The sequence below is a fragment of the Vigna unguiculata genome, chromosome 3 (assembly GCF_037176805.1).
Source record: "Vigna unguiculata cultivar grain cowpea cultivar isolate G323 ecotype 2 chromosome 3, ASM3717680v1, whole genome shotgun sequence".
In the NCBI taxonomy this organism is placed as follows: domain Eukaryota; kingdom Viridiplantae; phylum Streptophyta; class Magnoliopsida; order Fabales; family Fabaceae; genus Vigna; species Vigna unguiculata.
In genome coordinates this window covers 1,158,887-1,173,694 of record NC_140794.1, presented here as the reverse complement: position 1 = coordinate 1,173,694, position 14,808 = coordinate 1,158,887, and the positions used below count along the sequence as shown (strand labels likewise).

General features: G+C 30.5%; 1 protein-coding gene and 1 long non-coding RNA gene across 2 annotated transcripts; one reads left to right on the top strand and one right to left on the bottom strand.

The window, feature by feature from the left end:
* The first annotated feature begins 2,532 nt into the window (after positions 1 to 2,532).
* On the top strand, positions 2,533 to 4,604 carry LOC114176734 (transcription factor MYB62-like). Its single transcript, XM_028061868.2, has 3 exons — positions 2,533 to 3,443; positions 3,562 to 3,691; positions 3,776 to 4,604. The coding sequence occupies exons 1-3, from the start codon at positions 3,296 to 3,298 to the stop codon at positions 4,440 to 4,442; spliced, it is 945 nt and encodes a 314-aa protein (XP_027917669.2). The 5' UTR covers positions 2,533 to 3,295; the 3' UTR covers positions 4,443 to 4,604.
* A 7,816-nt stretch (positions 4,605 to 12,420) lies between these two features.
* Positions 12,421 to 14,072, bottom strand: LOC146887410 (uncharacterized). The gene is made up of 2 exons (XR_014993672.1): positions 13,668 to 14,072; positions 12,421 to 13,536 (listed from the first exon to the last, which is right to left on the bottom strand). It is a non-coding gene; the product is annotated as an uncharacterized LOC146887410 (long non-coding RNA).
* Between the last annotated feature and the right edge of the window lie 736 nt (positions 14,073 to 14,808).

Below are 14,808 nucleotides of genomic sequence, written 5' to 3'. Positions count from 1 at the left end.
CTTTAATTAACACTTAAAACATATTCAGTATGAATGAAATGTTGAATCGAGTTGTGTCAGACAAAATATTGAGATATGTTCTTTCAGACCAAGATCGATTTCGGACCAAGATCGATAAACAAAAAATTAAAACAGACCAAAGATCGCAAAAGTCAAGATAGTTTTCATATTCATCGTGACTTGTATAACCATTAGTATATTTAAAACATATTGGCCATGGTTTTTTTTTTCGCCCCCATCCCATTAGGGTGATGACCAAGTTATGGGGAATGGGCAAATTGACGGCTCTAGAGATACCACATGGTGTGTTTTTATAGTCAAGAAACTTTACACTTTGAGTAATTCATGGTTAAAAAACGTAAGAGACAGAGAGAATACAGGTGTAGGAAACGCTGTGATAATTCATGCAGAGGTAGATTCATGGTACTAAATATTAAATATATATGGGCCCATCTATTATCAAACTTCAATTCTCTTCTCCATTCCATTGGTTGTGTTTTTGCTAAATACTTGTACAACTTTGTCACTCAACCTGTCTTGTCTATTGTCCCTTCCAGATCTACAACAATTACAAATCTAATCCAAAACGTTGACATCATCAAAGATGTATCCAAGTTCACAAGATGAAAATGCCATACATAGATCTAAATTTCTTAAATCATCCACCTCGATCGCTATTGGTTCATCTTAGTTCAAATCACTTGTTTAAGTATATAAATTTAGGAAAATTAAACTATCATTCCCATTTTTTTTACTATCATTCTATTTTTTTACGTGATTTAGTGTAAATTATTGATTTTTTCAAAGATAATACTGGAAATAGTCCAGATATGAGTCAAAACCACAATCTCTCAACGAGTATAACCATATATGAAAAAACAAATATAACCCAACAATGGTATGAGAGCCAATGATTATCATTTTGGAGTAAAAGTGGTGTCAAATGTCTTATATGTGTAAGACTAATGTCATATAATATAGAATCACAAGCTCTCAATGACTATAACCATGTATGAAAAAATAAATATAACCCAAGAGTAGTATAAGAGCTGATGGTTACCATATTTGGACTAATGTCATATAATATAGAACTACAATCTTTCGATGACTATAACCATATATGAAAAAACAAATATAACCCAATAGTGATATCAGAGTCAATGATTACCATATTTGGAGTAAAAGTATAATCAAATGTCTTATATGTGTAAGACTAATGTCATATAATATAGAACCATGATCTCTACCGCTAACACTTTTAACACAACCTTTTACCATTGGTAAATGATTGATCAATGAAACCAAACAAAATCAGGATGAAATTCATCACATATGTGCTGAACTGATTTGGTTATTTTCAAATATGAAAAGAACCCGTCATTGACAAACAAATCCCATTGAATTCGAATAGAAGGAGACAATTTAACATTAGCTCTCCTACAGTTTTCTTGACCAAGTTTTTGTCATGAATTCTGATCAATCATCAATTTTCAATTATAATAACTAATATATCTGGCCACTCAATCCCACCTTCTACACCGCTCTCGGTGGCTGTCTTCAACTGAATAATCAACAACAGAGAATGCAGAAATCTAAATCATGTGCATAAGTCAAAGATAGCAGCAGTGAAAAATCGTAGCAGACTTTTCAATTTTCTCATGCAATGTTCATCATTTTTTTGTGGAGAAGAGGAATGAAAATTAAGGACTAACAGGAACCACGTATTGAAGGCAAATCCTATAAGCCAAGGCCGACATCATGCGACAGGTGACAACCAATAAACGTAGAAAGTGGTCCTGTTCTAAGATCCCTAGCAGGCTTTCCATGCCGCCCCTTATGATGCCAACACCAATTACCACACGTTTTCAGTAAGTTTAATATTAAATTTTCTTATGTTCGGTCAAGCACGTTTCTGTCACTGTTATCACCACCAATCAGCGATAACTTCATCGCATTTCAATGCCTTTCATCTCATATCATTATAATGGCCTCATCAGCATAAGGCTGCAGAAAGTGTTTCTCACATTGTAAATATCGATTCTGAAGTGAACCAGTTTTGCATATACATGTAATGTTATTCACGTTCCGGCTCTTGGCCGGTCTGTCTTTGATTCAACAGATGAATCGTTTCAAAACTATAATTATTGCTCTTCTCAAACTCAAATAGATAAGCACTGTCTGTAAATATTACCTTTTTTAGTGTTTTTCTGAACAGAAAAGGTTATGTGTCACCAAGGGTTTACAAGTTTTTTAACCCACATGCACTCAATCATTGAGTTCTTCTTGAAGCCTTAACACGTTTTTCTTGTACTACAGTAGAAAGAAATTATTTAGCTTTAATGTGTTCAAACAATATATTTTGTTTTATAGCTCTAGTTATTTATTTCTCTCGTTTATTCCAACATTGTATCTTTTGTCGGCCATAGAGTGCAAGTAATTTTAATTTCAAACGATTTTTCATCAGTAAAACAGAACCACGTTTAGAGTATATATACAAAGTTTAGTCATATCTTCATCGTGTTTGAACTCAGTAGTACCAAGTTAACAGCTTAACTCTCACCTACTTGGATTGATTGATGAAACTTGAGAACACATAAAATCACTGACAAAGATTAGAAAGAAGGCAGAGTCCAAAGAATTCAAAGGTGAATGTTGAAATAAATCCCTGCTGCAACACCAATCTCGATCCCACTGCCAATAAAATAGCAAAGAATGCGACATAACACTCATTTTCCATCCCTTTATACAATTGTGGGGACTTTAATTGATGCCTTCATGGGAAGTTGAGTGGTAAATTTGGAATACGATTCATTTCAGTCTGTTGTTTGACTGAGGACAATTTAATGTAGCTAGTCCTGAACTTGCAACGTTAATCTCATAGCTATATGTCTAGTGTGATTGCTATAGACTACGAATTAAAAATCAAAATAAACTGTCGTTTTGTCAAGAAATAAAAGCAAGATGCCAAGCAATGAACCTATCCATCTTTCGATGTTTCCTGTGGCAAAGACTATGGAAGGTGAATGGAAGGTGTGGTAAGGAATTTGGAGCATGAGTATGCTCTTTCTTTTGGAAAAGTATTAAAGTGTATAGTAATTCACTTTGACCTGAACTCAACCCCCAAAATGGGATACAGACATACAGTGTATTTATAGTGGTAGTATATTGTACACTATGCATCTTGCGTATAACAATTTGCTTTGTAACTCTAGTTTTTTCCCTTGACCCTATTCAAATCCTTCTGCATATATATATGCACACATAGTGTTTATAGTTTTAGTGAGTGAGAATAGCCATGTCTACTTCAAAGAGCGTCAGCAGTTCTAGTGAAGATGACAATGAACTTAGAAGAGGGCCTTGGACTCTTGAAGAGGATAATTTGCTCTCTCAATACATTTCTGATCACGGGGAAGGACGATGGAACTTGCTGGCTAAACGTTCAGGTATCTTGATTACAGCATAAGAAGTTGAATGCAAAAAAGAAAGACTACTCTACTATACTCTTTTTTTATCAATTTTCACGCTTATTCTGATTGATTTCATTTCCTTTATCTGAGACAGGTTTGAAGAGAACTGGAAAAAGTTGCAGATTAAGGTGGCTAAATTATCTAAAACCAGATGTGAAACGAGGAAATTTAACCCCGCAAGAGCAGCTTTTGATTCTTGAACTCCACTCAAAGTGGGGAAACAGGTATTTTATCTTGGCACTACTAGATGTTTGTCTGCTACAAATATATTTCTTTTATTTGGATTTTCATTCCTTGAATGACTGTAGGTGGTCAAAAATTGCACAACATTTGCCAGGAAGAACAGACAATGAGATCAAGAACTATTGGAGAACAAGGATTCAGAAACAAGCAAGACATTTGAAAATTGAGACTGACAGCAGAGAATTTCAGGAACTTGTGAGGCGTTTTTGGATGCCAAGATTGCTTCAGAAGGTAAAAGAGTCATCGTGTTCTTCGGCCATGTCAATTCAGAACCAGGAGATTCCTTTGGTTCTTGATGATGGTGTTTCTCAACACTCAACTGTTGGGACCATACCATGGCAGGGACCTTGTGTGAGTGTGAATGAAGGTAGTCCCACTTATATGGACCAACATGAGCAGAACTCAGACTCTGAACACAACAGTGGTTCATGCATCTCCTTTTCCGAGTCAGCAAATATTCCAAAAGTGTCTCATCATTTTGCACACACCATGGACCAATTCCATGCCTTAAGCAGCAATGATTTTGGCACTTACTCATACGAGGGTTATCATGTAAATGACAATGCCTATGAGATTGAGACCTTCAAACCAGCATCTGCAAGGGTGGCTCAGGATGTGCAATACCAAATTGCTGATTCTCAAACGCCACCAACCGATTGGCTGAGCAACGATTTTGCATGTTCCATGTGGAACATCGATGAACTCTGGCAGTTTAGCAAGTTACAAAAATGAGATTTTTAGGGTTTCTGATTTTTGGAATAACCCAAACACTGTCTTTGATGATATTATTGTGGATTAGCTACCAAATTAATTAATTCGGAGATGGTGATTGTTTTCTGTACATCTGTCGTGTATTCCTCTGTTTGGATGAGACTGCTTTCTAATTTGTATTTATTGAGATTGAATCCCTGAGTAGAGAAAAACTAGCTAGTGAAAAAAAAAAAAAAAACAGTAGTTAATTAATGGGTATAATTAGTCGTAACGTACCCAGTTTCGTTTTAATGTGTCTAAATGATATCCGCTGTAAACTTTGCATCTACTTAGTACCCAAATTAGTTAATTTGCATCAATGTGGTCCAGTTTTCAGAAACACCGTTAACAGATCAGTGATGTGACATTGCAGAACGGATACGTGTCAATGAAAATAATTGTACAGTGACAATTTGTAGATAACGTGTCATGCCCTATTTGAATTGATTGTCCCCATTCAAAAAGTCCTAATTTCCCATTCTCATCTTCATCTTCTTCTTCATTTTTTCGTCGGAAAGCTGATTTGTTGCAAGGGTAAGGTGGCGAGTGAAGTGGGAAATGTCGCATGGTTTTAGTCATTCGTGGTCGTCTTGTTCGTGTGGGTCACATAACCACAGTGTTTCTCCTCCTGGTTTTGTATCTGGGTCGTGGGTGGAATACCACGTCTCCTTCACATTGGCATAACTCATCTCCTCCAGAATATCCAAAACACCATTAAATTAAACCACGCACAACATTCAACCACTAACCCTAAACCCCACCATCCCAACAACAAATAATGCAATCAACGACAAAAATAAATGGTTTGTGCACCTGCAATCCCAAATAGCTGCCAATTTGATGTCAATTACACCTTCAATTTTGTTCACAACGCATGAAATGGCCCAAATTTCGTAAACCCTAACTCTAGAAAACCCATATTCTATTATGTTCCCAATTTGTGCCTTTTTTTCTTTTCAATTTCCTCTTAAGCTGCACTGTTCCACATCACACACTACTCTCAGTGCCACGTCATAACATTTTTTCTCACTTAACTGGTCAACTCAGTCAAACGTTATTTTATTTAACGGAGTTAACGAAAAGGGACCACATTGACCCAAATTAACTAATTTGGATACTAAGTAGATACAAAATTAAAAGCGGGTACAATTTAGACACATTGGAACAAAACTGGGTACGTTGCGACTAATTATACCTTAATTAATACTAACAAAGATTTCACTAATTGTGGATGCTAGATTATTTGACTCTATGATTCAGCATGGCAATGATACACAATATTATACAAAGTGGTTGTCAAATTAATCACATAATTATTCAACCTCACAAGAAATTATTAAGTTGTGCATCCAACTTTTGTTCACACTAAAACTTCATCACGAGACATGAACGTGTGCTTTGAATCTACAATTCGTATATATCGTGATAATTATATTTTTTTCATCACAGTCATATCATATATTATGCGGGTCATTATTCATATTTATCCATTATGAAAAAGTTAACAATACACCTTTTAACACTAATTAAATGCACCGGACAAGATTACATCAATGTAATTTACACTAAATAACTATTACAAGTGAAAACATATTCGTCTAACTGGTGTATACAACTTTTTTTTGTCATAATAAAAAATAAGAAATTTATTATCACTATAATTATAAAATATATATAAATATTTTTTTCAATTTTATTATAGATAATTATTTTAATATTAAAATGATTAAATTTATAAAAAAAAATCAATTTCAATAATAATAATTGTATAAAAATACAAAAATAATTTCAATTACATATATATATATATATATATATATATATATATATATATATATATAATAATAAAATATGAAGTCAAATTTTAAACAATTCTTTCACAATAAATATTTTTTTCACAAATTATTTATTTTGATCCCTTCAATTTAACATACACTAAAATAAATTTACTAATAATTATTAGCATATTCATCATAGGTCATATATTTGTACTTACCCTATAAAGCAAGCGAATAATTAAATATAAATGGAGGAACAATCATAAATTAACTAATTTAGTTTTGATTCATATAAAACAATATAAGTGAACATTGATTTGAAAGTATTTTTTCTCGGTGTACAATGATTTTTAGATTGACAAGTAGTTATATGGAATTTTATAGGAAGATATAATTGGTGTTTACATTTTTGTAGGTTATTTATTTCAAAGTTACCGTCATGTATTTATTTATATATATTTTTTTCATAATATGTATATTTTGTCTATGTTTTGTGAAATATGAATTTTGAATTTTGTCATGAATTTAGTGTGGTCTTACATGCTTTTCATGCTTTCTATTATTTTATTTCAAGAAATATAATTTTTATCATGAATTTGATGTTGTTCCCTCATGTCTTGTATTTCTTTTTAATAGATTTTCATGTCATGACAAATAATTAATAAATTTTCACGTGTCAACAACATAGATAAAATATCAAATTTATTAATATGTTTAACATGATCTTATTCAAAACTATATACATCCATTATACATATATCGATTAAAGATATTTATTTAATATTTATCACATATTTTACCTATAAATATTTGCAAATACATATTTTTTTCATCATATCTAAAGAATGACTCTTTAGACACAAACAGATAAATTAATTACGTTTTTTTAATTTATTACATTAAAAAAATGATAACAGATTTAAATGTAAGTTGAAATCCAAAATTGTTATGTTGTGATAAAAAAAATTAACAATGAAATAAAAACTCACAAACTAATTATTTTAAATTTAAAATAATGTCAACCTCTTATAAATTTAAACCATATCTCATTATTTATAACAAGCTAGAATATTATATTGCATTTGTGATGATAAATTTTCAAAACTCATTACCCAATTTTCGTTAGTGCACCGTCTTTACGACTATGTATTTGAGAACTCGTCCAACAAAAGTGTCATTGGTTCGGTGCCTTGAATTGTCAAATATGGTCAAACTCATTACACCAATTTGTCATAACGGTGTAACAAAATTTTCCATTTAAGGTAATATTAAATAGGGGACTCCGGTAAATTGGGTTTCACCCATGTGAAGCGACTTTATGTATGAATTTATTTGCCTCGACTCACTGTATATAATTTGAAAAATATTAGTTTGATTAGTAAATTCACTTGAATTTTAAAATAGTTGTTTTAAAAAAAAATTATACTTCAATATTTATATATTTGATAAAATATAATAAATAAAATTTAAAATTCCATAGTAAAAAGTTATATATAATAAATTAAAATATTAATAATGTTGTACATGTTCATTTCTAAATGAGTTAAATATATATTTGGTTTAAGATTTTTGGGTTTATAGTCATCTCTATTTAACAAAAGTTAGAACAATGTTTTGTTTCTTTTACCTATTTTACTGAGTCATGTCTAAAATAATAAAATCATTGATAACTAGTATGAAAATTAAAATATTTAAATTATATAAAAATAAAATAAAGTCCAAACAACAAAATTTTACGAACCAAAAGATATAATTTATAATAAAACTTCGATTAAAAGTGAACACTTTTTTTTTATCATCGATACACTTTGTTTTTGCAATTCGTTTCTGCCATATTTTTCTTATATATCTTTTACATTTAGCACTTTCTTTCTCTACAAATGTTCCATTTTCTTCTTCTTTCCTTGCTAAAATAAATTTGATTTAACTTTATAAAAAAATAAATAGTAAATTATGTCATTTCCATATAATCTATAAAAATATATAAAGGGAATTTCCTTTTTTGTGTCCACATTTCAAAATACAATTATATCTTTTAAAATATAATTATTTATTACATTTTTGAAAATTGATTGTTACTTTATAAGCTTTTCAAAAAAAATTGTCTATATCTGTTTCTTCTCTTTTTTTTTTCTGTTTATCAACAATTATTCTCTTATCTGATATATTTTATTTTATCTTTAATAAATATAATTTTATTTTATATATTAACTTAAAAATATTACATCATCATCAACTAATATAATATCATATATATTTAAAAATTCATATATAAAGCCGCTGTCATGTATGTACGGTAATTGATTGATTATAAAGATTGTTTCAAGATATATTATTTAAAAAAACTTAATATTAAATAAGCTAACTACACTTTTTTTGTCAAAGTTGTTGTTGTGATTCCCACTAATAAATACTGACACTCCTTGGCTTATAGAGAGAACTCGTGCTAAATATGGTGCAATTGCGAATAGTGTCAAAATTTATGAAGAATGTGAAAACACGACTGGCCAGCTATATGAGTTAGACTAAGTTTGTGAAGGACGATTTTGTTGACTCCACCAAACATAAAGATGGAGAGAGATATATTCAAATTTCAGCCAGAAATATTGATTCAGAATAAATAAATTAAATTAAGAATATTTAACAGAATAGTATGTAAATTATATAGCAAATTGTATACATAATTCTTGTTTTATCTTTTAAGTATGAAAAATATATATCATGTGACAGTGTTATGGAGTTATTTTTGAAAGAGATAACCTTTAGAGTTTTTCTTCCACCGTCGTATTTATAGTCACGTATAAAAAAAAATAGAATAACTATATCAGGTGGATAAGAAACTTTATAATTTTTAAGAAGTTTAAATACATTTAATTTAACTTATTTTGTATTTCAATATTTCATTTGAATCAAACAATTCAATTTATCGACTTTTTTATTTTATTTAGAAAGAATATTTCAACAACCACAAAATATCAAATCACTACTTCAACCTTCAAGATATTTGCAAAGCCTAATCATGATAGACTTTAACCAAAAATACAGTTAGCAATTGAAAAAATAATAATTGGAAAAGTATTTAAAATAAGACTCAATGAATAACTATAATCTGTATTTAACTTACATTCTATATGATATTGGTAAAAAATAAGCCTGACTAATATAAACTAAAATATTAATTGATGTTAACTTAAACAATGATGTTCGATATTAATAAAAAAAAAAGTGTCGATTTTGATATAAAAGTGTTTAACTAACCTTACAGTGATTGTAATCACTAAATAATCATGATTAACTTTAATTTAAAATAAACGTTTACTAATATTAATTATAAAATAATATTGAGTCCGTGATTTGTCTTGATTAAGTAGTTAACAAGTTCGGAGAATAGGAGTGGATGAACGATTCAAATTGTGAAATTCAATTTATAATAATTTAAACTTATTATTTTGGCAAATTTTCCAAATTTAAATTCATATTTTTAGATTTTAAATTCAATCAATTTATGTGGATTTGGATTAAGTTAACATTTGATTTTTTTTTGTATCTTAAAAAAAAGTATGGATCTTCAGTAAAACGAGTTAAAGATTGCATTTAGTCGACTGGGTCAAAAGTTGCATTGATCAATGGTTGAGCATAGTAATATTAAGTTGATGGTTGAACCAAGTCGATCCAAAGCGAATATTGAGTTAAGTTGATCTAGATTGAGGGTCGAGTCGAGTCGATCCCGACTAAAAGTCTAGTCGGGTGAATCCATCGTAGTTTTTATGTATGTCTAATAGGTCTACTAGTAAGGTATATTTGAGTGGATTGAATATAGATTAAAAACAATTTAAATTGAATTGAAAAAAAAATCAAATTTGATTTATCTAATTAATATAGATATAAATTAGATACAATCTATTTGGTTGGATTTAGACTCGATTTTTAAAAATCCAACACATGCCTAAACTTAGTCTGAACTAAACCAAAATAGTAATATCTAAATTCAAATCAACTTAAATAAATATGAACAAAAGATAAATGAATTTAAGAAATGATAATATGAGATATTTTTTTTCAAATTCATATTTTTCAAATGAAATTTAAAATTAATTAATTCATGAAGTGATTAAACTTAAATTTCTTTAATTTAAAGCTATTAAACTACTCAATTCAATCATAAATTCAATTACTTTTAAAACTTTGTTTATATAAATATATATTCACTATAAAATATTATTTTTTAAAAAACAAATTATCTTTTAAAAATATGGGTTTGGATTTAAAACTTAATCCATATATTGGGATATAGATTTAAATCTTGATCCAAATATTTTGATTTGAATTTAAAAAATATATAAATTAGTGTTAAAAAAAGTAGATCTAGATATAATATCTTATCTAAATATTTGAATCTAAATTGAGTATAGATTGAATCCGTAAAAATTCAATCCACCACCACCATTAACTTTTAAAATATTATCAATTTATATCAAAATTAAAATTTGTGGTTAGCATTAGTTAAGATAATTATTAATGTTGACAAAAATATCCTAATTAACATTAATTGAGAAAAAAATAACAATGCATATATAAAATAATTTTGGCAATGACAATTAATAAATATTTATAATCGACTTAAACATATTTTCGTGTTTTTTAGCATTTAAAACTCGTCCAATGGAGCTTTTATTAGCTTAGTGAGTATATTCTGATACTATTTTTATTAAGTTTGGCCAACAAATAATGACTTGCAAAATAAATTAAAATATTGGAACTCTCTAACTTTTAAAATTTGTTTTTCATTTGTTTGACAATCAAAAATCATCAAAGGATTCACAATTGATAGAGTTACACTTCTCACTTTCAAAATCTCAAATAGTATAAATTCACCTTTTTCTTTTTTTTAGTTAGATTAGCGTTTTGAGTCACACATGCTCCTATGATTCATCTTGTAACTCAAATTAACTCAAAGTGAACATTTATTAACTCAAATTAACTCATATTTAGTTTAGAATAACTATGATTTGATATCTGTGTAGGTAGTTAAAACATCTTATGGAAACTATAGATTTAAGAACAACTTTTAGTTAATGGATGAATTGTGAGTTATGTAATGTTGATTTGTAAATAATTGGTACCTGTCAGAACCGGAATTGCGACGGGACGACGAACCATAAAGGAAAACGGTTTGGAAAAAAAAACAGGTTTGAAAAGAGATTTGGAGTCGCTACCATAGTTATTCTGGAAAACTATGGAAAACCATCAAAATAAAACAAATATGCGAAAAACCAAATTTTAAATCCGAGAGTCAGTTACGCGTAGGAAAGGTGTTACCCTACAGCGTCCGCCCAAGGGCAGTACCTTTAATTAAAAATGTAAAGTCGATGTGATTTTGAAATGTTATTTTTTCCCAAAATAATAAGACAAAAAAGCTAAAAAGAAACAAAAATATTTTCTAATCTTTTTGGACCCGACAAGGATTGATTTTGGTCTTACGTATTCTCATTTAAGATGAGACATTAGAGTTACATATTTCTTTAAAAGATATTTGGAAAACGATTGAGAAAATTATTTGATTTTTTGAAGGTGAACCTGACAAGAACTGACCTTACTCCTACGTATCTCACGATGGAGAATCAAAGATCACGTAGTTCTTTAAAAAAAGACATTTTGCTTGAAAATGTTGATATTTTTGTATTTTGAAAATTTTGTATTTTTTTATATTTTTTAATTTGTTGAAAATATGTATCACACGACGCGAGCTGTCTAACAGACATTAAAAGGGAAGGAAAACTATTTTTTTTTTGGTATTTTTAGAAAATAGGTGTCACACAGTGCGAACGACCAGACAGACACAGTAAAATGAAAGAGAACATTTTTTTTATTTTTTTTATATTTGTAACTTTTATAATTTTTAAATATATTTGTTTTTTTAATAAATAAATAAATAAAAGGATGAAATTATTTAAGAAGGATAAAAGTGAAAATTAAAATATGAGGGTACATGATTAATTAGTGGAAGGTACATGAAGTAAATGAGGTGTCTTTATTATAAAAGTGAGGGTAAAAATAAAACAAGTCTAAAATAGGAATAATACACAAATGAGTGGTAGAGTCAGTAAACTTGGTGGTGCATGAAGTATTCACTGGGGGTGTGTGTAGTGAAACATGGACAACAAACAGTAACAACAGACAAATTCAAAACAAATTTGGGGTGCGGGACTAGCAAATATCAGGGGTGCGTACGAAAATAACAAAGTCCAACCCAAACAATGAAGGTGCAGAGATAAGAATAGGGGGTGTACGAAGAAGACATACCCAATTGAAATAAAAAAGGGGTGCATATGGGCAGGGGTGTGCGAAGAAAAAAGAAGTGGCAGGCCACTTTCTTTTATTCTCTCAAAAAAAACAAAAACCTTAATTAAAGCTAGAGGGCTCTCCTTCACGGTAACTTCTTCTTCTCAACGCTACCAACACAACTCCAGGCCCATGGGACGCGCGTCAGCTCAACCTTGAACGCCGGCGACGACGGCGACCACCTTCGACAGCTACCGGCGCTCGTGTCACCGTCTCGACTTCATTTTTTTCCTTTTCGCGAGCGCTTCGTTCTCGTGTTCCGCGTGCGAGGCTCCTTCGTCGCACCTCCGGAGCCAACCAAAACTTGCCGCCACCGTACCGGCCACCGCAATTGGGACACGCGAGCACCATGGAAACTCAACCCCTGGCCTTCGCGACCCAGATCGCCTCTCTTTCTCCTCTGTTTCTTTGTTTCTGATTTTGTATTTGGGTGTGAATGATTGGGGAAGACATGAGAGTTTGTGTGCTATTCGGGATTTAACAGGTTGAAGGTGATGGAAGAATGAAGAAGAAAATATTGGTATTGAATCTGTGATTAAAGAGGAAGGCCGTTGTCTTATTTATGTGCGAGTTGCGTGTTGGTGGAAGTGAGTATGGTGAAAGGTTAACAGAGGGTGGATTTTTGACGAAGATGGAGAAAATGGTCTGTTTAGTGAGGAGTAATGGGTGATTGGTTGTGATGTTTTAGACGATGGATGGCACAGAGTCCGTGAATTTTGTGAAGAAGGGTGAACTTGGGATAGGAAAATGAATCTGGTTTGCATTCGGCTTTGGTTGATCACGGTGAATTGGTGGATGAAACTGGTTTCGGGTTATGCGTGCACAGGTGAAGGTGAGGGAGAATGGAGTGATGAGGGTGTGTTTCGGGTTGATTTGATTCTGTGAGGCCGTGTATCTGATGGTACGATGGTTCGGTGTTGTTGTGAATTAATGGCTCGTTTCGATGCATAAGTAAGCTTTATGTGGTCATGGACATATATGATGATGAGCATGATAAGCGTGAGTGAATATAAACAAAAATAACAGTGGATGAACAATGCTCAATTCCTGGACGAAGCTAAAAAGGTTAAGAAGTTAGGACACTTACCTTGATGAAACCCAAGTATCAGTCACCTTCTTCCTTTTCCAGCCGTGGCACGCTTCTTCTGCCCTTAGAACGATGCTCTCTGCTCCTCTTTTTGACTCGTTACTTTGCTTTGCTGCCACCGATCCCTCCTGCTCTCTCCCTCCTTTGTTGCCTTTTATCGTGTGTTCTGAACGACTCTTCCCGAGTGCTAGGAAATTGTTCTCTTCTTCAAACGGCTCTCTCCTATTACCCTATACCTATTCTGCTACCACTGTCATGGGTGCCACAGTGATACACAAATATCCGACATTTCCATTCTTGTATTTTGCTACCACTATCATGGGTGTCACAGTGATACACATATATGGCACATTTCCATTTTTATGTTAAGACACATAGAAAAGTAAAATCTGAACGTTTCTTGCATGGAAGGGAATGTTCAGCAAAGGTTTACGTTATTTTCACCTTTTCACTTCATCTTAAATTTTTTATAATATTAGTGTATATATATATATATTTTATTATTTTTTTAAAGCAAAACAAAAATAATAAAATAAAATAAAATAAGATAAGATGAAAATTTGAATATAAATTAAAAATAAAATAAAATAAAAATGAATATATAAAGTAAAAAAAAAGTATACGAAATAGAATTATAAATAAAAGAAATAAAATTAAAATTAAAATAAGATAGAAAGTAAAAATAAAATATATGTTTATACTCTATTTTCACTTTTTTTTATTTTTCTCTTCTCTTAATTATTATCAAAGTCAAAAATTTATTTTTTATCCAGATAAAATTGGGTGGTAAACAATATATCCTCTTATCATAAATTAACTAAGTCAGACGCACTAGATGAGTACATGACTCATCGAGCGAGAATACATAATTTTAAAAGACAATAAAAATTCTATAAAAAAATTATATAAAAATAGTCGTACATAGAACTCAATTACCATTAAATTTATTTATGAATAAACTAATTAAGTGTCATTATTAAAATCACTGCTACTCTTAAATTACTTTTTAGGTTAAAAAATAATAAAGTTAGAAAACTGTTAAAACAACCTTTATTTCATATCTTTGAAACAAAATAAAAAATAAAACAACTATTATAACCTTCAACTTGGAGCAGAAAAGCACAGTGAAGAGGAGAAAGAA

Coding starts and splice junctions, on each gene's coding strand:
- LOC114176734 (XM_028061868.2), top strand. CDS start 3,296: ATGTCTACTTCAAAGAGCGTCAGCAGTTCTAGTGAAGATGACAATGAA. Junction 3,444..3,561: donor CTTGCTGGCTAAACGTTCAG/GTATCTTGATTA, acceptor TATCTGAGACAG/GTTTGAAGAGAACTGGAAAA. Junction 3,692..3,775: donor CACTCAAAGTGGGGAAACAG/GTATTTTATCTT, acceptor GAATGACTGTAG/GTGGTCAAAAATTGCACAAC.